General features: G+C 44.7%; 1 protein-coding gene across 2 annotated transcripts in view; it reads right to left on the bottom strand.

The window, feature by feature from the left end:
* The window catches only part of NR4A3 (nuclear receptor subfamily 4 group A member 3), a 29233-nt gene extending 6575 nt beyond the window's left edge, over positions 1 to 22658 (bottom strand). Inside the window, exons 1-7 of one of the 2 annotated variants that reach the window (XM_075744589.1) lie at positions 22139 to 22658; positions 19339 to 19515; positions 15805 to 16691; positions 13488 to 13617; positions 12375 to 12547; positions 6801 to 7000; positions 5418 to 5596 (exon numbers count right to left, since the gene is read on the bottom strand). In XM_075744589.1, the coding sequence (XP_075600704.1) occupies positions 5418 to 5596; positions 6801 to 7000; positions 12375 to 12547; positions 13488 to 13617; positions 15805 to 16689 (1567 nt within the window). In that variant the 5' untranslated portion in view covers positions 16690 to 16691; positions 19339 to 19515; positions 22139 to 22658. Of the gene's footprint in view, positions 1 to 5417; positions 5597 to 6800; positions 7001 to 12374; positions 12548 to 13487; positions 13618 to 15804; positions 16692 to 19338; positions 19723 to 22138 lie in introns of those variants that run through there. The other variant, XM_075744591.1, reaches the window with a different exon arrangement.

The raw sequence follows: 22658 nt of genomic DNA, 5'->3' as shown, positions 1-22658 counted from the left end.
AAGAGGCAGAGAGGAAAAGAGAATCAACAAGAGAGAGAGAAAACACTAGCAGTTTTAGAGCAGGCAGAAATTTGAGGCTAAATTAGAGTGTGACTTGAGATGATCTGCTTTGGAGTTTCAGTCTTCGTATTTTGACTCTTTTAGAAAAACTGTAAAGCAGAGCAGTATAAATGGTTATTTGGGAAGTTGAGAAAGTATTTGCAAGAATAGACTGAGCTAATATCTGGTCTACTCCGCAAAGCTTCATCATCAACACTATCCGGTCCAGCATGGAATGGTTGTGCAGGAACACTTGTGATCCATGCAACACACTAAACTGATCGAAATCATCCATGTGGAACTGAGGACAGAATTTGCCCCAAGATGACCAGCATTTTCTTTCCATGTTGGCACTCTTCTTTAGCTCATTAGATCCTACATTCCAACAGAATAAGTGATCCATAGAAAAAGAAGAGGACAGAACTCATTTCTTGCTTTCATGGGGATGTGGGGTGAGTGTCATGTGTTGTTTCCTAAATACTTTCTTCTGCCTGATGCTCAGAGTGCTGCTGATGTGCTCTGGAGGAAGTTGTGTCCAGCCCTTCTTAACCAACTGAAGGAAGTAAAAAAAAGAGAAGAGAGACAGAGAGAGGAAGATCCTAAAGGAGTACCTTAAAGAAAAAAGATGTGCTTTGGCATTGCAGAGTTTTAAGTTAACTGTTTGCAAGCCACCTACAATAAACCAGATGTCACTTCTTTCATTATGGGTGCTCTTTCAAGATGATGTCCTATCTGAAAGGACTTGAAAATTCAGAAGCAATCTGACATGATGCTTTTCCTTCTAGGCAACATGCTGCAAATTCCCAGGAAACATAAATTAAACAGGAAAAGCACAAATATATGTGACCAGCAGGTCAAGGGAGGTGATCTTGCCCCTCTACTCCGCTCTGCTGAGACCCCACCTGGAGTACTGCATCCAGCTCTGGGGGCCCCAGTACAAGAGAGACATGGAGCTGCTGGAGTGAGTCCAGAGGAGGGCCATGAAGCTGATCAGAGGGCTGGAGCACCTCTCCTGTGAGGACAGGCTGAGAGAGTTGGGATTGTTCAGCCTGGAGAAAAGAAGGCTCTGGGGAGATCTAATTGCAGCCTTCCGGTACCTGAAGGGGCCTACAGGAAAGATGGTGAGGGACTGTTTATCAGGGAGTGTAGTGACAGGACAAGGGGTAATGGGTTTAAGCTGAAGGAGGGTCGATTTAGATTAGATGTTAGAAAGAAATTCTTCCCCGTGAGGGTAGTGAGGTACTGGAACAGGTTGCCCAGAGAGGTTGTGGATGCCCCCTCCCTGGAAGTGTTCCAGGCCAGGTTGGATGGGGCTTTGGGCAACTTGGTCTAGTGGAGGGTGTCCCTGCCCATGGCAGGGGGGTTGGAACTAGATGATCTTTGCAGTTCGTTCCAACCCAAACCATTCTATGATTCTATGATTCTAAAATGGATTATAAAATGCAAAATATTACAAAGTCTTTTCCTGTTTATTTTATGTTGTGCATACCTTTAGTTTTACTCAAAGCAAGCAGTGAATTAGCAAGTATTGTGATACTCACTAGGCCTCCTGTCGTTCTCTTCAAAATTACTAAATAGAACAAATGGTCATATATACCTATAACCATGCATCCTATGCTGTGACATGCAGCTGTGGTTGAGACAGGACATGAAACTTTGCAGCTTCAAACAAGTCAGCAGGGTTAGTTAAAGGGCACTGGAACTACTGGGGCTGTTACTAGGGAGCTGATTTGACATCCCAAAACAAGAGAACAGCCTTCAGTATCTTGGGACACTGGGAACGGTAGAATGTCTTTCAGCCTCCGATGCTAATTTTTACATTTATTCCCTTTTCCTTCACTGGGAGAGAGATGTTGGTCCTCCCTGTCACTCTTGCAGAACAGAGAGAGAACATGCGAAAGAGAGTAGTGACTTCTCTTTTCTCCTTCAGCAATACTGCCAATGACTAGTATTCAAGAGGGTTTGTTTTCTAAGAGCAAGTCTTTGTTCGGGCTACGGAGAGCACTCATGGAATCAAGAAGAAGAAACAGGTCATTATTCCCAGGAGTGTTTTTCTTTACCTGGAGAGACAATTCGTGAATTTGGTGCTACCTAAGATGCTGTACAGTATTAAAACAAGCTACGGCTATTATACAACACTGAGTTGTTGTCTTTTTCTATTTTTGGTTGAACCATCAAGTCATGAAAAGTTGACTAATGCCAAATAAGAACTGGAGCAATTTGTGTAATTAATAATGAAGAAAATTTTGCTCAAGCCAGCATTTCAGTTTTGCAGTGTTGCTAATAAAAGCAAACAATTAGATTCACAAAGCAGAGCTTTCCTGCTCCTTCCTATGTTGCAGCCCAATGACATGGATATCCGTCTGCGACATTGGAGATTCACAGTCAGATTCCCTTCCTGTTGGAATCAGACTAGAGACGGGGCCTTGGGTGTCCCTCTGAGCACCAGCTTGTCCCCAAATCATCATACACAACAGCCATTCTGCAGCCCGTGAAGTATGTCAAATGGCCTCAACACAAAAGACAGTGATACTCAATAGTCGCATATCCTATGTTCCTGGAAAAGGTCACCCTCTCTTGCTCTGACTCACAAAAAGGGCTTGAACCAAGGTTTGCTAACTACCCATTGCCTCCAACAGTCCGTTATGGGAGAGAAGAGTACCTTCTCCAGAGATAAAGAATGGCACCTAATACGCCCACCTAAATCTAAGCCTCAAAACAATGCTTAAAAATGTTGAACAGATTTCAGCTTTCCAAAATTTATCTTTATTATTTTTTCTCTTTTGGTGGGACTAGCTGAAAACCAGCAGATGGCTTGTCACACTCAAACTGTAGGGAGAAGACAAGAAGCCATTTCTCGTGGGATACAATACCAGAGGCAAATCTCAAGGCTTTCCTGAATATAAAATTCCAATACCCTATCACTGAGAAAGTCTCAAAAGAACCCTGCCCACCAGCATTTTGCACTGTAGTGCTCTCTTAGCCGTAATTACCTGATTTCTTCTTTCAGGTTTCTTTTTTAATATCATTCATCATTATACAATACCATCCATCTTTAGGTGACCAAATTTCTGGCTGAGTCCCTAAGTTAGCTAGCTGCCCTTGGAGATCTGAAACCTGTGAATATAAATCACTAGACACAGGAGCTTCAGTCTAATTTAGATCGCATGAAAGAATACTCTGTCCTTAAGAGCAAATCGGCAGAGATATACTGGCCTCATGAAATAAAAGAACTACATCCATTTTAAGCACCATCTCATACAGGCGAGAAAATCAAGAAAAGCTTGACAAATACAGAAAACCTTAAAGCTTTTATGGACAGAAATGCTCTCCTTTTGAAGGCAACAGTTACTTCCATTTGTTTAGAAACTTTGGGCAGACCAGCACAACAGAGCCAACTACTGAAAGGGTTGTTATCAAGGAGAGGAAGAAATGTAGGGCGTTATCAATTAAAAGCTATTTCTATTAAATATCTTAGCCACTGGACAACGTTGACTCTTTATGAAAGGGCAAGCAAACAGTGTCTAAGTGAACAAAGAAGTATCACGTTAAAACAGGGCATGGGTTTGTAAGGAGAAAAAACTTTTCTTCCTATACAGTAGCTTTTTCTACATTCACTTAAGACAGCTTGCTGGGGATCCTGCTCATCAACTGGCACCCTCTCAGTCTCCAGGAAGACAGTCAAGAACAAGCTATCTGTGTCTATCTCAAAAAGACATATCTAGTATATAGTAAATAATCTAAATCAATGATATGTGCTATATATATGTGAGCATATAAGCCTGTATGTAAATATATATGGAGAGAAACAGCACCGGTCCTTGACTTATAGATATGTAAATGCATATACATACACACATTGTATATGTATATAGGTATGTATATACATATACATAGATGTATTTATAATACATACATGTAAGTATGCATGAACACATGTCAGTGGATGTTTATATATAGGAGCAAAAAAATAAGTTGGGAGTGTTCTTTCTCACTTTATCGTATCACTCATTTTGAAAATTTTTTCATATAGAACAAAGCGACTCCATTGAGTTATTCTGGACTTAAGCGTTTTCTCAAAGAAACCAGAATCCGTACCCTTTCCAACTACAGGAAAAATTAATGGAAATTAAAAGCATGAAAATACTTTTCTTAAGAAGCAGAGAGTTAACGCTAGAACATGTATACACTAACCCTTCACCCAAATGCAGGAAGGAAGCCTACCACACAAACTCTGAAGCCAAAGTCGTGGCCCCACAAATGTAATCAGGAATTGGCCAATTTATAGTTTTTGTATTTGCCATTAAGTGCTTTCTCTCAGTGCTTCCCCAGCATCATCTCATCCTAGGTAAAATGAAGACTGCAGCTGATATTGTCGAGGCCACCGCCTGCAAACTGGTGGATGCCTGAAATGCAGGAAGAAATCAATATCCATCCCCGTGGAGCTTATAGCATCCCTGGGAAGATCCAGCTCAAGGCACGCCGAAGCCCTGTCTCACGCTGACAACACAGTTGCGCCTTTACACTACCAGCTTTTCTGAAACGAGCGTGAGGCTCTCAGTAGAGATGACTGCTGCCCTGACTTCTGCTCTACAGTTGTTAGACACTCTTATTCCCAACCCTTCCTGCTTCCGTCAGCCATGCCTCCTCAGTTGCAGGAAACCCAAGTATGTACTTCAAGGAGCTTTGTTTCAGGAATGAGAAAATTACATTTTATAAGGTTATGCTCCCCCATTTTGTAATTACTGGCCAGATTTGGCAGATTCTGACATTAGTTTCCTGCAGGCAGAAGGGGTGATAGGGTCACAGGCACACCCAAAAGCTTTTGCACAACTGCACAAGAAGATTTTTTTTCTTGCTATTCTCCAATTTTCTTTCTCAAAAAAGCACTACATGGAATATCTACAGTAGCTTTGCTACTGAAAGCAGCCTGCCTGCCCTAGTGAAGCACTCCTGGTCTAGCTATCTTGATGAGAGGTGAGTTACACAAGCTGTACGGCTTACAGCTCTCGAGCTACCCTGGTATTAGTATTCCTACACAGAACACCTAGCTCTGGTCATTTCATTAGGCTTTTCTGGGAATTTGGCAAGTATTTTGAATGTTTTTGTAGAAGCTACACAATTTGCTCAGAAGCAGTTTGCATTTAGAGGCTATTCCAAGAAAACAATGAAACCATGAAGAAATGAGAGCTAGATTACATTTTAACAGGGATATCTGATGGCCTTACATTAGTCCACAATTTCAATACGGTCATTACAATGCTTAAAAATCATACTCATTTTACCCTGAATATAGCTAAGTTAACTGAGATTGCTTGAATCTACATTAAAGCAAAGCACTAGAGTCTGAAGCTTTCTATTAACAAAGGAGCACTTACCTGTAATCATAGTTAGAGCTGATAAACTTGCTAAGGCTGGGATATCAAGGTTAAGGCTCTTTAAGTTTAAGGAAAAGTCTTTAATAGAGTCGAGCCACTCCCCAAATCCACGAAGGCACTGAAGTCTATGAAGCACAAGTCCATTGCAGAATACAAACTTATCCTCAGCAGTATCAGACCTCAAATAAAAATAATTGAAAAAATTATAAATGCATCTTCTACTTTACAGCAAAATGCATAACCAGTATTGAAGTGTCTGTCATTTAAAATCCAAGGCATATTATCCTGAGACATATGTGGGCATTCACGTTTGACAATATGCTTCTCCCTTGGGGCCAAAGTACAACAAACAAGCTTCTATGATTGCTTACTTGGTAGAGTTATAAGCCTGAGGTTAGCTGTAGCATGTGGTGTAGACTGTCTAATTAGTTAAGAATTTGGTCCTGCCCAAAGGCATAAACAGAGAAGACATTTTACATTAAATACTGTATGTTCGAACCAAAGAAATACTAAGGGAGTGCATTTTGAAATACAAAACTAATAAAAACTGGAGAAAGAAGAGATTCTGTAACTCTCAGCATTTACTTAGCCTCATCTGCATTTTTCAGATTGTAAAAATTGGTAAGGAAAAAACAATGGAAAATACATGCAACAATGCACCACAATGCACATAACATCATAAACTCTTTCATATGAAAACCTGTGTGTAAGAGAGATATCACAGCTAGGCTCTCCTCTCCTTCCCCTCCCCATTGCCAATATCCCTGTTAAAAAATGCATGCAAAGGTCATTTTCAACCTAAAGAAACAAGGGCATAATTGAAATCACCAGTCTGGAATTTTCCCAGTTCCTGAAAGTGGTTTAGGTAAAGTGTCTTAACTAGCGCTAGACTGACAAATAACATCTCACTCTATTAAATGACTTGGTATTAAGGAGAAAAACTGTCTGACCAAGATTTTAAATCTTCTTCATCCCTTTCAAAAACAGACGACAAAAACGTGTGTGCGCAAAAGAAGGGAGAAAAGGAAAAGCTTTCATACTGAAGGTGCTTTCCTGTAGTTCATGCTGATGAGTATGAAGCAAACTTGCTCAAATAGTACCTGAGGATCAATTTCAATTACTAAGGAAGAAGAGGATGGGGTATATCAAATAAAAAGAAGCGCATTAGCAAGACCTATGCTCTCTTTTTAAATCACCTTCTTGCTTTTTCTGCAGCATAAAAAAATTAAATACCATATCCTTTGGATGCAGACATTGCTGATGCTTTGTGGGGTTTTTGGTACAACTGACAATGTTCAAAGATAGCGCCATATTTATTCCTTAAAAATATTTAGATGGATGATTTTTCACATCAGCTTAAGAGGAAATGAAATAAATAGTTACCTGATGGAGAGTCTTAGTACAAACAGCTCCAAAAAAGCTGATTCTATGAGTAATGTCTGATCTTCTTTGGGGAGGTCAGTAAATCCTGGGATTTTTTCTGCCCAGCCTCTAGTTATGTCAACGGAGGCAGTCAGAAGATTATAGAACTGTTGTACATGTTCTGCATCTGTGCCTGCAGCAGCCTGATCAGTGGAACAGTACTAAAATGAAAGCCACAGAAAGCAACGTTATATGCATTTAAGGGCATTCTGTGAAACATACGGCGTTACCTGCCCGACAACATTCCCTTCTGTGGCAAAGCTGGTATTATTATCAAAGGCATAATAAGTAGGTCTACGTCTATCTACCTATTTGGCTACCTACAGGCGTTTGCTATTCAGATGTATATTGCAAAAATATTTCCACACGTATAGAAATAATTTAAAATTTATAAATAAAATACAACACTTATCACATTGTACAAGTAACTACACGCTATTAGTAAACAAAAACCTGGTGGGTAGGATGATTTCCATTACACTAGAAGAGGAATACTGTTTAACTTACTACAATTAAACGCTTCTCCCATTGATGAATTTGTCTCAGTATGTCCAAAACACAGATTTCTTCCAAAACCTCTCAAACTGCATTTTATCTGACAGTGATAGAGACGCGCGAGATAAATCATCTTTTATCTGACACATGCAGCATTGCTTCATTTGAATACAGAATTGGTTCAAAGTAAAACAGCTGCCCCATATCACCTCTTATCCTTCAAATAGAAGCATTTAAGGTTCAGGAGAACCTATTATCCTGCTGATGCAGCCATAACTCTTCCAGACAACCACTCGACAGCCTCAGCTTGCTCAGCTTCCCCGTGACCCTCCGACAGCTCCCTCCCTGCTATCTCCTACTTCCGCACCAGTGGATGGATCCCTTTCACTCCCATGACACTGCTCGCTCTCTCTTGGCAGAAAATACAACAGGAGCTTTAGTGGCTTGGTCCGATTCTGTGCTTGGGAAGGGCTGCTGGTTTTCTGAGCAGGAACTGAATAATTTGGGATTTATTGCAACAACATCCTCCCCATCAAGCATCTTATGGGTTATTTCTGGCAGAGACTTCATAGCAACTGTCTGTCTGGGGACTCAGCCAAGGAAAGGTTGGGGTGGTCTCCATGGCTGAAAGCGGTGTGCAGGCCCTTTCAAAACAACTTTCCACAAGCACTCAGGGCTCGTGTCCGTCAGCCTAAAGAAGCAGAAAGACCCGCATCTCTTTCCCGATCAGTAACAGTGGGCTGGCAGCCTGTGAGGACCTCGTTACAGGCATGCCACTTGGGCTGCTGACATCACCCAAGTTGCTTACTGCAACCCAGAAGTCACCTCTGCGCAGGAAAGAGAGTGGGGAGCAGCAAACAGAACTCCTCGGGTGGGTGTCCTGTTCTCTGCCTGCCCTACTTGGAGATGGTTGCTGTTGGTAGGTAAGGGGTGAAGGACACAGTGTCAGAGTCGCTGATTGACTGGAGAACCATAGCAATCCCAGAGACCTCTGGCCGCATCTGGGGTACTGGTGCTGGTCCTGAATGACTCTGTTCTGCTTACCCTATACTAACTACATGAGTTTCTCATGGTAAACTCCAGCTCACATCCCTAGTCAGCTGGTGAAATACATGTGGTTCCTCTAATGAAGTTCATCTGGAGACAAATTCTGCCCCAGCTACTCCAAAGGATCCTGTGACAATGAAGCAGGTAGAAGCCAAAATACAGAGAGGAAGGGGAGCAGCGGTAGAAAAATCTGCATGTTGCATCATTTACATGTTCAGCCCCCCCATCTGAATGGAGCAGTTGAGGATGCAGCATGAACTAACTACTCCTGGCACTGGACTGCAGCAAGATGTGCCGGGGTGACTAGTAAGTAGAAAAAGATCAGAGGCTTTTTCAGAGATCTTGCATGTTCTGGACCCTCTTAAAATGAAGCTGTGGAGAAAGCCAAGACAGCATGTGTGTGAGGAGATGGGCTTTTCCCATTCATGGTCTTCAGCTCGTGAAGACTCTGGGAGATGCGCTTTCCTGCGCCAGGGCTGAGCTGTGATTCCTTCTTTCTACACGGGGAAACCAAACAGGCTGATGGAAACTCCTGCCTCACCATAGGTACTGTTAAGGTAAGACACATTCTTGATCCTTTGAGCAGTGAAGAGGAAGGAAAAGAAAAGGAAAGGAAAACAAAAAAGATACTACCCTAAGTTCATTCTAAATATAACTTGTCACAAGTCAGTGTAATTATGCCAGGTATTAATTTGCTCCCAATATTTATAAAACATTCCTTTGGCAAAAGTAAAGCACAGTTTTAACATTTTCTAACGAAGCTGAATGCTGCATTATGCCACATAATTGTGAATGTTACAGTATGGTATACCCCACGTGGAGCACTTAATTAAATTAAAAGCATCTAAAAAAATTATAACCTGTATTTTTTGTTATAGTTTAGCCCATGAGAGCAATTTTAGAAGAAAGGTAAAAAATTATATGGAATTGTATAATTTTTAGCTACTGTAATATGTCACCATTCGCTACAAAGAGCTAGCACTTACAAAGGATAGCTAAAAAAAATTAGTATTTACTTGTAACAGACTTATGAGAATGGTTTGGTTTATGCACCAACATCTGTGTTTCTTTCCATCATTATTTCACTGAGAAGAGGTGATATTTGACCTAACTTCTGACCAAGACAGCTAGCTGGTAAGCTTGCCCTTGGTCAGGAGGCCACGGCACGGAAGGGCTCAGACCTGCATTTCTTAACCTGCTCTGTCCCAACTGGAGGCACATCGGGAGACAGCCAGAAGACAAAGCTCTGCCATACTCCCTTCCTCAGAGGAGAATTAAATGGGAACTAAATGAAATCCGACTGTTACTTAGGGAGTGCTGCAGTTACTCAGGGCGTGCTGCATGCGTAGCAAGCAACGTTAACTTGTATGGTATATCTAAAGAGATTTGGAAAGCCTGATGTTGGGGAGCCTAATAGCATGACCCTTTGCCTGCTTTCATCAGACCTTCATCAACTGCTACAGGTGCAAAAGCCTAACAAAAACTTCTCTGCACAGAGGAGAAGCTATCCTTGTTTTTTCCAAAAGCCCCAATATTTGTTAAATTTTGTGGCTGGGGAAGGGCGTGGGGGGGGTGGGTATTATTACCTAAATGCTGCACTCTCCCTCCAAAAAGGCAACATTTCTATTTAAGTTGGTGGCTATTCTGCATGAATAAGGACGGCAAGATAGAGGGTCTGTTTATCATCTCACTTAGAAGTGTAAACTTGTGGAATTGTACCAGTAAAACAGGTGTGAGACCAGACTGCAGCCCTTGGCCTTTAAAGAGTTCATAAAGCAAATTCTCTTCCTAGCAATTGCTTTTTGAAACCAAGTACCTAAATATACCATTGCTGTGGACTGGTAAGTTAAAACCAGTGCTGAAATGAAAAGTGGCCATGTTCTGAACAGAACCGGTTCCAATCTGTTTTGGTTTAATATTCATAGTTTAGGTAATTTATTTTGGGGTTTGGTTTTTTGGGTTCTTTGTGTGTGTGTAGGGTTTTTTGGAGGGAAGGGGTACACGTTCCTCTATGAAGCTCTTATCAGTATTTTTAAGAAGGTCAAGACATTACAGCTTGTAAACATGAAGACCATGCTAAACATTAAGGTCGTGTCTGCAGAAGTGTTAGGACTGACTCCAAAGCCAAGTTTTCGGATCTACCCATTTCTGGTGCACGGCAGGGTCACAGCCTCACCAAACGTGCCATAAGTTAGTCTTTACAGGTACACGATTATTCTTCAAAGGGATTTTTTTAGCATTCCATATTTCATTTATGTTAATCTCAGTTTTTACACAGCATTTGTGTCTGATCTCCGTTAACTTTTCAAAATAAATATGAGGTTTATGAAAAACATAAGAATCTATTCATTTCTTTTAGCATATTTTTCTCTTTTCAGTACTACTCAGTATAACAGACTATTATATATTTTATTGTAAAGAAAAACTTGGATATTAATGTGTCCTAACAGACAATCATACTTAATCTTTTAGCTACTGAGACTAAATTAATTTACTGTCAATCATATGCTTCCTGTAATGTCCACCAGAATTGTTCAACAATTAGATCTATGGGCTGTTTTCATTAAAAGACAGATAATTACTGCAGGACAAAGAAAAAAGTCACGTAAAAATATACAGTTTTCATTCACTTTTTTGTAAATGTAAAAGAACTTTATAAATAAATAAATAAATAAATACATATGGTTAGATACTGCTTTCATGGCCTGGGCTGTTGTACGCCTGTAATTCTGTGGCAGCCAGCAGATTTCTGTCAAAGAGCACAGCTCATCACAGACCTTAGTATTTGCAGAATGACTCCCTGAGACATTCTGGGTAAGTTACAATACGTGTAAATATGGCTAATGCATTTCCCCCCTACAAGGCTGTCAGATACTGAACAGCTAGATTCTTAATAATAATTTGGAAAATCATATGATTGTATACTTACAGATTAGCTTGAAGAAAAGATGTTACAGCATGCTTAAAATTGTTAAATGATATATGTAAGTATGTTCTAAAATGGAATAATTTAATTTTTATATAATTACAATCAAATATGTTCTAGTATTAAATATTACTTAGCAACAAGTGATAAATGGCCAATGTAGATGCTGTCTGAGTACGGCTGCATTTGTTACAGTCTCAGATTTAATCATATTTCATTAAGGGGAAGGAATTTGATCTTGGTTTTCCTTAGCTGTATTTTTTTCCTTTTCCTATATCAACCTGCCTAAAAATGTATGTAACAAGCCATTTCAATGCTGTATTTTAATAACTATAGAACAGGTTTTTAAGCTTTGAAAATATTCCATGAATATTTAAATGGTGAACATGATACATTAAAGAACAAGGTTACAAAAATATATAATCTCTGGTAAAGCTTTGCTGAGATAATTTTTCAGAATTTTGATTTTTAAAAGTTTGTTTTACAGATGTGAATTTTACTGAAGAAATATTCATGCTGGTGTAGCCAAAGCCAGCCCCTGGTCCCATTTAAATACTGGCAAAATTCCTATTGGTTTCAACAGAAATGGCCCTGTCCATCCAGTGTTACTTCCTGCAATCCTTATATCTGAGTATTAGGGAAGTGCTATTAGATTTTAGCCTTCAGAACCTGGAAATTAAGATACTGGACATATACGTATTGCTCCTGAGCTTGGTAGATTAATCGATCATATTGTAATTGCTAGTGTTTTGGCACAGCCTTTTGCAAGAAGAATGCTCTATTCATCCACGCATTTTTGCTTTCACTCAACCACGGAATATACTGCAGATGATAACTTTGTGATTGAAATCCTCACAAGGAATAGTTACTAACACTAATTTCTACTGCACCTTTTTTCCCTTCATAGTCTACCTTCCATGAAAAGACACGGCTGGCTGGACAAATTTCTACCCTCATCCAACTTTCACATTTAATTTCATTTTAGCAAACCATTCTGGTAATCAGAAATGCACTTCACTAATCATTTGTATGTGGAAAACAAACAGGCAAAGAAAAGCGAGACATACTCTTGAATAGTCAAGCTCCCTGGGCGTGGAGTCGGTTAAAGCTCGTACAAGGGCGTTCATCATGCTGATGGGAGGAGAAGGCGGGGAGGGCTGGGAGGGTTCTTGCTGTAAGGGGCTCTTTGGTTTGGAAGGCAGCCGACCTCTTCTCCCTTTCAGGCTGTCGGTACGGACAACTACGTGAAAGAAAAGAGGGAATCAGTTGTGAAGATACCAGCAAACGACGGATCAGAATGAACACCTGCTTTTCTTACGGTGGCCAGCCCGGCAAAAATATGAGCATTCTCCAGTTTCAGCACATGCTCTTGAGGCCTTTGATTGCAAAGGAACACAAATGATACCAAAATTGCGTCAGACCTATGATCGTAAGCAGCAATGTAGCTGCTTACTTGAAGCCCAGCTGTGTTCGTGCTTTGTTTGCAGCACATCTGTGCGCCCGTGTGTGTGTGCCCGTACACACACAGACACTCTACTGCTGAAAGAAAACTGAATGTGAAACACAAATTCTAACGTTCCTACCACTGGTGCACCTTTTAAATGGCACTTCATTCAAAGTAATTTTAGCTTTCTTGAAGCATTTGAAAAAAAAAAACACGGTCACGCTATATAGGTTATATTATCCACGTTAGTATTTGCAGTGGGACTGCTCACACAGTATTACTCACACACTTAAATATTTGCAGAATTGAGACTAATGAGTTGATCCTGTTTCCATTTAAATTAATTGCAAATTTACAATCAGCTTATGGGAAGGAGACAAGATCCTATGTCAAAATGCACGCAATCCAGTGCAGCCCCCCGTGAGATAACAGGGGGAAGCCAACAGCATTATCGAGCAACGTTCAAAGTTAATAAAGGAGACATTTTGGCCAGTGTCAAATTATCCTCTTGTGACCTTGCTGTTCTTGAACTCTGGGGTCTAAAGTCTAAATATGATAATATGGGTGAAAAAAAGAAAATCAATACATTATTACAAAACAGCACATATTTTGGGGTAAGCTATGAATTCCATCATTGTACAATTCATTGTCAAGGCATCTATGTCCACACACACACACACAAATTCATTAAACGTAATATTTCAGTGTCTGGGATAATAATAGCAACAGTCCTTACCTTCTTTAACCATGCCGACGCTGAGACACTTCTGAAACCGGCAGTATTGGCATCTGTTACGACGTCTCTTGTCCACTGGACAGTTTTTATTTGCCAGACAAACATATTTTGCATTTTTCTGAACTGTTCTCTGTGAAAATGCAACACAAAAATAGTAAACTGATCGTTTCTTGAACAACTTAGAACCTGACAAAATGTGTTTTAATTACAACATGAAAAGCGACAGTGCAATTCATATAATTAGATAAAATTAATTTCCTAACACACTAGCCTGCAGGAAAAACAATTTTATTAGTGTTAGCTGCTGACAATGAAAATCATCTAGGATTGTTCTGAAGCAAGTCTCTGGAGACAAGCAACTTTGAATGATAAAATCATATCTGAAATTACCAGGTCATCGCATCTACCTTTGGGGATTAGATTATCTCCGCTTTTAATATCCCTTTGGGAACAATTTTCTACTTGGTTCATTCCCTTGATTATTGCTGACCTTATTAAAATAAAATCAAAATGATCTGCGATGTACTTCTCTTGCTATCACTATTGTTAGTCAAATACCACAATAACTGGTTTGGTTAGCCATTAAAATCATCAGGGAGAAAAATAAAAATACCAGAAACCCCTACAAAATATGTTTCATTAAATATTCTGGGAAAGTTAACCTGACCTGGGAAAAAAGAGACAGAATTATACTGTAGTTATATACATTTAATTAACTCTAAAATGATCTTAAAAATATACAATAAATTTAAAATTTGTAAAAACCTGGTAAGCCTTGGCAGAATGTAACAAACATTGATGCAAAAATGTATTATGTGTTTCCATACTTAAAATCAAAGATACATCAACAAATAACTCAGCACAAAAAAAAAAGACATTAATAGGAAAGGCATCAGAACAGGAACAAATTTATCAGCTCAACATTCAATATTAAATCTTTCACTGCAATTAAATTAATGGAAAAATGTTATTTCATCATTTATGTTCCTTTTCAAATCACAGCCTCAATGTACTAAATATAAGAGACACAGCAAATATTGTTCATTGCACTTTGGAGCTGAAAACTGTTTAATTTTGCAGAATAAGCTCTAGGTACTGCTCCCAGTCAAGGATATGCTATTGATTTCCACAGGGGCAGGATCGGGCCCATAAGAGCTGCTATTTCCAGGTTATTTGTGTTTCCTTTTCTAATTGTATTTAAATAACAAATGAGTTTTAGAGTAGATGTGTATTTTTCCACGTTGTCAAATGATTAAGTAACGTCAGCAGCTCTGTCTACAATTAAAAAATGTTGCAAGCCCCCCCCCCGCCCCCCGCCAACTATTTTAGGACTATTTTTGGTCCCATCGTATCTTTTACTAGAACAGGGGCATGACTGCTGTCTTTGCAGGAAGGGCTATACCGAATCAACCCCAATTGTACGAAATCTTAAACCTGCTGCCCAGAACCATCCCACCAAAAGTCTGTCCCAAGTTCTTCACTTAAACAAGCTAATTCTGAAAATAATTCTGGAATCTGAACTCAGTCTGTTGAAAGGAAATGACGAAGCACCCAAATCTAAGAGCAAAAAGAGCGTATCCAATTCTTAAAAATATAAGCACAAAGTTTCCACTGAGAAACTGCTCCGTGTAAGTTACTCGTGTTGCTATTCGGCTGCAAAGCCTTCTCCGTTACAGGGCAGGCACCGGGACCCCGTGCAGTGCTTAGTCACTGCTCTGCTTTCCACCGGTGAGGGCTCACGGGGCTCCTGAGTAACGACGAGGCAGGAACCAAATAAAACTAGAAGGGCTTGGGTTGGTCCCACGCATGAAACCAGTTTCCTCCTGGCACCGACCCTACAGCCCTCCTCGGCCCAAGCGCCCCAGGACAACACATGGCATCGCTGCCGTCCACTAAAATATCAACTGGACTTTTACCATTTCTGGATTTCTTTCCTCACTTAAAAACAGGGTTGAATTGGAATGAGTGACTGAGTAAACCCCAGGCTGGATGTATTCCAGGTGTGTTTCGCTATGGAATAAATTCCAGTTTATAGCTCAGACGGGGGGTGACCTGTACTCTGTTGAGGGCTGCTGGCACACTGGGGACGTGGTTTGGCCAGCTCACTGCCACAGCCCTTTCTCAACCGAGACCGGCTGACCCTTTTATCCCATGAAGGGCTTGCTTTGGCCTTCTTCAAAAACTTTGGGTGCGTGTCAATTGCGCACGAGCTCTGACACAACGCCCCTGGGCGAGGACCAGGAGCGTACTGGGGCAGGTAGGGAGGGAGGGGAGGCTGGGGGAGGCGGGGAGGGGAGCAAAACCACAGAGGTCTCACCTTGAAAAAGCCCTTGCAGCCCTCGCACGTCCGTACCCCGTAGTGCTGGCAGGCGGCATTATCCCCACAGACGGCGCAGGTGCCTTCCCCGGATGAGGAGCTCCTGCTGGGTGGAGATGGGAGGCTGCCACTGCCGCCGGCGCTGCTCTCGCCCATCAGGCTGGAGGTGGCTGCATTGAGGCCGAGCGGTGAGAAGGCTAAGGTGGCTGGTCTTTTGGCCAGGTGAAGCCCGTAGGAATGGCTCTCCATGGGTGCCTGGCTGGCAGCGGGTCTGTCGGAGCCCAGGGGCAGGCTCAGGGAGGCAGGGTCGTAGCACATGTGGGCGGCCGCGGCCGGCGTGTGGGGGGGCGAGTGCTTGAAGTGGAAGAGGGGGAAGCGCGGAGGCACGGTCTTCATGGGAGCAGTGTCCATCAGGTGGCCGGGCGGCAGGCAGGTCTGCGTGGGCTGCAGCGGGGGCTCGTCCCACAGGTTCTGGTGAGGGGGGAAGCCGGGCGTGGTGGGCGTGGAGGGCGGAGATTGCTTGAAGTACATGGAAGTGCTGGGCATCCCCTCGTCCGTGGAGGGTGGCAGTGAGGGCTGGTACGGGGAGAGACGGGTGTCTTCCATCTTTATGAGGGGCCTCTGGCCAGAGGAGGCAGATTGCATTTGGTAGAGGCAGGAAGGCTTGAGCTCGTAGCTGCCGGAGTAGCCCTCCATAAAGGTGCTGAAGCTGGGAAGGGAGGTGGTGGCAGTGGCGGTGATTTCGGTACTGCTCAGGTCCATGGTCAGCTTGGCATAGTCAGGGTTCATGATCTCCGAGCCGTACTCCGAGCCATACGCGTAGGTCTGAGCTGCATAATTTGAACTGGGCGGTGAAGGACTATACTGCGCTTGCACACAGGGCATATCTGCAAGGGCAATGGGGGACGTTAACAGCAAGCCCAGCGTGCCAAAGACGCGGCCCAGGTCGTTGTGAACTTCTTTCCTAGAAGCTTTCCCACATTTCACGGAGCTCAGTTAAGACACCCAACTCCCATTCTCGCCTAGACAGGGGACATATAAATTAGCCTCAAGTCTTTGCCTTTCAACAAGAAATATGCATCGGGGATCAACTAAGCATTAGGTATTAGGGAACCTGGTCTCATCTAGTTGCGGGAGCAACTCAAATTTATACCAGTGTCAGTGAGAGAAGAATCCATCTCAAGCTGCCCTGCATCTGCTGCTTAATATACATAGGTGTCAATGAGAATTAGATAAGCAGAATGAAAACAGTTTATGGCTCTAAATCTATCTCTGTATGCATGCAACTGTGCCATAAAATTTTCATGAAGGGTAAACGAGATTATCAAATGCATAATATTGAAAATTATTTTAAAAGAAACAGCATCTGCAGTGCATGTCAGAGGAACAACTCAAATCACAGTGTTTGCTACTTAGGACTTGCATACATCAATTTTTTGCTTACTCAACTCTGGGTCTTTGAAGTGTATTTCTGGTCAGCTAATAATTTAAGGTTGCTGTCTAAGTAGTAGTTTTAAGGTTTATCTGTGGTAGAACATTCTCCTAAAAAAAAAGTGGGTGGTACAACGTATTCTTAAATTTGCAAAAATGTAAGAGTAAAAATATGTGGTATTTCTGTTTCTGTTTTTATGGGAAAGCAAGGTTGAGGCTGCTAATATAATTGTTTTTACCAATTAGTCATAAAAGTTCATGTGGTTCACTAATAGTTGGGATGGCTGAAGCAACATAGAGCCTGGCTATAAAGATCTGATTATTTTTTTTCCTTTCACTTTTCCTACTAGTCTGCTATTTCCTTTGCTGCTCTCAGGAAATAATGGACCCAATTCTGCAATCCATTTGATGTTTGCCTGACTAAACACTGTGAGATTGTAGCCCAATATTTCCAACCCAAACTAAAAGTGTGTGGTGTGTTACAGTTCCACAACTGAGGAATAAAATGCATAGATTAACATAAATTCTCTTGTAAAGAGAAAAGAAAATATGGAGAAAATGTATATCAAAATTAAGTGCAGTTCATATTTTCTTAACTGTGGTAATTTATATTCCAGAAGCATTGATAAACGATTCATATTAAAAAAACCCAAACAGCTGCATTAAAAATAATGGAGTTTTCCTCAGTATTTTAAGAACTCCCTTCACTTACAATTTTAAAATTTTCACTTGAGCCTGACACACAGGAATTCAAAGAATTTGTGTTAGATCAACTTTTAATTCTTCCCTGCCTGCTTTGCAGATAACCATATTTAAACTAAGCACTCGATTTCAATTATTGTACTGCTACAAACCATTCAGATCTTTCTTCTTCTCGAGAAAACATTAAAAACTGAGAAAAAATAGCACTGTTTTCTGAAATTAAGATCTTGCTTGTAAATCCAAATACTTAAGGGAAAAAGCAGGACAAGTCTTTCACAAGCCTTGCCTCCCAATGTTATTTATGTCTTTTTCTACCGTCCTCTTTTTTCCTATCAATTTCTGTCCATGCCATTCCACGCACACACATTTCATGGCAAGTCCTGTTACTATCATTTGTTAGTCTCAGGACCGTCTGTTAAAACATACTGATCAGTGCTTAATCAAATAAAAAGGGAAAGAATTTCCTTCCATGGACCTCCACTGAGAACAGACTGAGGAACACAACTGCATGAGCGGACAGATAATGTCACAAGTGGACGTGTTGATACACAACCCTATGAAGGAAAAAGGCTTTTTTTTGCTAGCTCAGAAAACGAGCAGGAGTTCAGGCAAACAGATCATTATGCTTTTTTTTTCCCCGCTTTTTTTTTTTTTCCTGAGTATAACAGGGTTATGTCACTGAATTCTGTGCAAAGTGGAGTAAGAAAACAGAAGTCTAAAATAAGTCTGACCTGAGAACAGAAAAAATATCCCTAACCTAAAGGTCTGGTCTGTGGGACTCCTCCTACCTCGCCCTTTGCCAGTGCATTCGACTGACTAATTCTAACCCCTACTTTTCCACTTAAGGCACCAATATTAATTACCCTGCAAAGTAAATAACCTGGGATTTTTTCTTCTTTACCCAACAATATTTCAAAAAAAAAAAAAAAAAAAAAAAGCCCCACAGGAGGCGCATTGAAGAGCAACCTGTCATCAAAGCCCTAATGAATGGGTAAAAAAGATCAGGGTAGGGACATTCAGAGCTATTACCTTATTATTCTGCTCTCTGTGCTAGAGCTCGACGTAAGGGATGCCCAGTTTAAGGCCGAGCAAGCCGCGCTCCTCACAGGGACACTAACATTCCACCCATTTTCCCCCTAAAAGCTGGCAGGTCTTTGGCCGGGGACCCGCAACCCCCATGTGCCCAGGCACAGCATCGCTAAAAGCGCTGCGAAACGCGGGCGCTGCCCAGATCCTTTTCGGATTTAAACCCCCCGCGACCCCGCTACGGGACGTCGGGGACCGCTGATGCCAAAGGGATTTGGGAAGGGTAGGGGCCGCGGCCGGAGCCCTCGCACCCTCTCCTCCTCCTCCTCTCCCGGGAGGAGCCGGGCCGCCCGGCCCCGCGGAGCGGCAGCTTACCTGGCGGGTATCTTGCGCGCTGAATGGTGGGGCTGGAGGTGCGGACGGAGGCGGCAGCGGCGGGCGGCGGCGGGAGCGGCGGCGGCGGCGGCGGCGGGGTGGGTGCCGGCTGGGACCTCTCTGCGGAGGCGGGTCTGGAGCCTGGCCTCGGCGGGGGGCGCTCTTCCGACCCGGGCTCTGTCCGCCGGCGGCGGGAGGAGAAGGCAGAGTCAGGGGCCGGCCGTGCCCAGCGGGGCAGAGGGGCGCCTCCCCACGCCTCACCCCCGGCGGAGTGCCTCGGAGAGACGGGGGGAGACCTAACCCCACGCTCGCACGGCAAGCCCTCGCCTCGCCCCACGGGTGGGAAGGGGGAGCCGGACGGGCAGCGCGTTTCTGTCAGCTCCCGCTACCTCATCGCACAAAAGGCAGAAAGCACCGGGCTGGGACAACGGAGCCGCCGGTTTGTTCTCCAAGCAGGGAGCCTGGGGAAGGCAAGAGGAGAGCCCCGGGCAGGGTGACTACAACAACCGGGGGAGCATCCCCGTGCCTCCACTTCCCCGCGGGAACTTTCCTTTTTTCTTGTTTTTTGGGGGGGTGGGGGAGCGGGGGAGGCGGCCAGCGGCAGGCTGGAAGTTTCTACGGAAGGTACCGGCCGGACCTGAGGGCTTCCCTACCAGCCCGGCTAGCCTGCGGCGTCTCCGGGTCCCGCTCCCCGGGCAGCTCTGCCCCGCGGGATGCCCCGCGGCCACCATCGGGGCGCAGGGGAGAGAGCGCGACCCCACCGCGTCCCCACGACCCGAGGGACCGCTCTGCTCCGCGGCAGCGCGGGGGATGCGCGGCGGCGCTGGCCCCTGCCACGGGAGCCGCTCCCCGGCGGCTCTTTCTCTCGCTCCTTGTCTTTTTTTTTTTTTTTTTTTTTCCCCCCGCGTCCTTCTCTTTTGACACCACCCCCCACACACACACACACACTCCCCAAGCTCTTGGGATGTTAAGTGACTGCTAGCTCATCCCTTCCTCTCCCGCGGGTTTTGTTCCCTCCCGAGCTCCGGCGAGGCGGCTTCCCGCTCGGCGCAGAGCGCCCTAGGGCTCCTCTCCCCCCCCCTCCCCGAGCCGCCGGTTACCTAGAGACACTCGCTGCGCTTTTAACCATGCAACACCCCTCCGGACTGCAGCCGGCCGAGCCAGGAGCGCAGAGCCGTAAGGGCTGTAAATTAGGAGGAAATAACTACCCTTGTCAAAGCTCTTTTCTTCCTCCGTGCACTTTACATTCAGCCCCGAGTGACACCCCTCCCCACCCTGTAATACGAGGAGGAAACCGTGAAATACTCCATTGTGATTGTGACTTCTTCAGGCGAGTTTCGAAACCTTCATTTACCCGAGAGGGACGGCGGAGGGGGAAGCTCCATTGAATTAAAAAGTTTCAAGCTCGATTTCCACCGCCGGTTAGCTCGCGATTTTTTTTTTTGGGGGGGGATCGCCCGGAGCCGCACGGTCACTCCAGCAAATATCCACGAGCTCGCGTGAGATTCACCTCCGAAGAAACCGTCTGGTCTGGTTTAGTCCATTGTTTTTACCGGGGCCTGACTCCAGCATACAACGGTCTCCACGGAGGAGAGAAAAATAGGGCGAAGAATGTAATCGAGTGAAGCGGCTTGGATAAAAGTTAGCGATTCATTCCCAAACTTTTTTTTTTTTTTCTCTTTTTCCTGGAGAAAAAAATCCGACCCAACACCCCCACCCCCCCTACAGAAAAAAGCGTTTTCCGCCCTTATCCCTGGGAAATATCCTCGCACGGAATCCATCGTCTCCAAAAATTGCAAGTTAAATAACAGCGTTATTAACCAACCGCGCGAAGGTGAGCCGCATCTCCGCCGGGGACAGAGTATCGCGATAATGCCATCCCAATAACCGTCCCCCGACATAATATCACAACCCAGCGCCCGCGCTTTCTCGCCTCTTTCCAAGACAGAAACTTCTTTCGCAGCTATTAAGGCGAGAAGGCAAAAGCGAGAGGCGCCGCGGGGGCAGGGAGTGGGGCAGCGGCGGCGCAGCCCAGCCTTCCCGCACCGCACCACCCGTGCCGGGGCACCACAGCCCCTCGTTACCGTTTCTGACCTCCGAAGGGAAAAGTGCACATTTCCGAGGAGCTGATGCCGGGCAGACGTGCCGAGCAAAGATCCCGTCTCATTTCAATACAATATGCCACATTCCAGCAATTACCTCTTGGGGCGAGCTCTTTTCGGGCTGCCGAGAGGGCTGATGTCTCCCAAAGTGAGATTAGATCAACCTGCCCCGCCGTCCCTATTAGACAGCTCCAACTTGTGCAAACAAAACCACCTATTTCCCAAGCGCAGTTAAAGGAAGGAGACAAATTACTGCCATTCATCACCGGCACTGTAAACTCCCCGCCGCCGCCGCCGCCGCCGCCGGCAGCATCATTTCCATGACAACAACTAGCAGAAATACCTTAGTACCACCGGCTCCGGCTCCCGTTCCTCTCAACCACAACCCTCCCGTTTGCGAGGGGCGGCGGTGCCCCGGGCACGGCGTGGGTTGCTGAGCCGGCAGGGAGGCTCGGAAGCCGAGCGGCAAATGAGCATCCACGGGAGACGGGGGGGGGGAGGGGGGGGTTGGGGGGGGGGGGGGGAAGGAGAGGGAAAAGTTTCAGCGAGAGCCCGGCACGGTAGCGCGTCGGCTGAGCCGCATCGCCAGCCGCCGGCATCTCCCGAGCATCTACCCCGGCGGCGCAACTTTCACGGAGAGTGGGGACACGTCGCGTTGTCCCTCTCCCTCGGCCGCTCCCGCTCGTTCGTATACGTACTCGGTTGCTGTGGAGGTTCCGTCTTTACATCTAGTTTGTAGGTGCCCGCTTCCTTAAAGGCGCATGTAGGCGCTGTCCAGCGGCAGGTCCCGAGACACAAAACCCCGGAGACTCCCGGCGGCTGCAGGTCCGGAGGGTGCGTTATCCCGAGGCATGGAAAAGGATTGCAAAAGCCTGAGGAGCCAGGAGCCCGTCCCCGGGCGGAGGGAGGGAGGGAGCGGCCGGGCGGGCGAGGGATGCCGAGTCGCTGCCGCCGCCGCCGCCGCCGCGATGTGCCTTTGTGTGTGTGTGCGGCGGGAGCCGGGCCGGGACCTGCGCCCGCGTCCCCGGTGCGAGTGCCCCGGGGTGCGCGTGTGCCTGCGCGGAGAGAGGGGACGGAGGCGCCTCTCTGCGCTGCTCTCCCGCTCCCTCTCTCTGAACGTCATTTATGTGAGAGGAGCCCTAGCGGCCTCTCCATAGAGCGGCTGGAATGCGAAACGTCAATAGTGACGCCATGGGAGCCTGACGCTACTGACCCCCC

Source organism: Balearica regulorum, chromosome 2 (assembly GCF_011004875.1).
Source record: "Balearica regulorum gibbericeps isolate bBalReg1 chromosome 2, bBalReg1.pri, whole genome shotgun sequence".
Lineage (NCBI taxonomy): Eukaryota > Metazoa > Chordata > Aves > Gruiformes > Gruidae > Balearica > Balearica regulorum.
The sequence above is the reverse complement of the archived record's forward strand: the minus strand, read 5'-3'. Positions and strand labels throughout refer to the sequence as shown.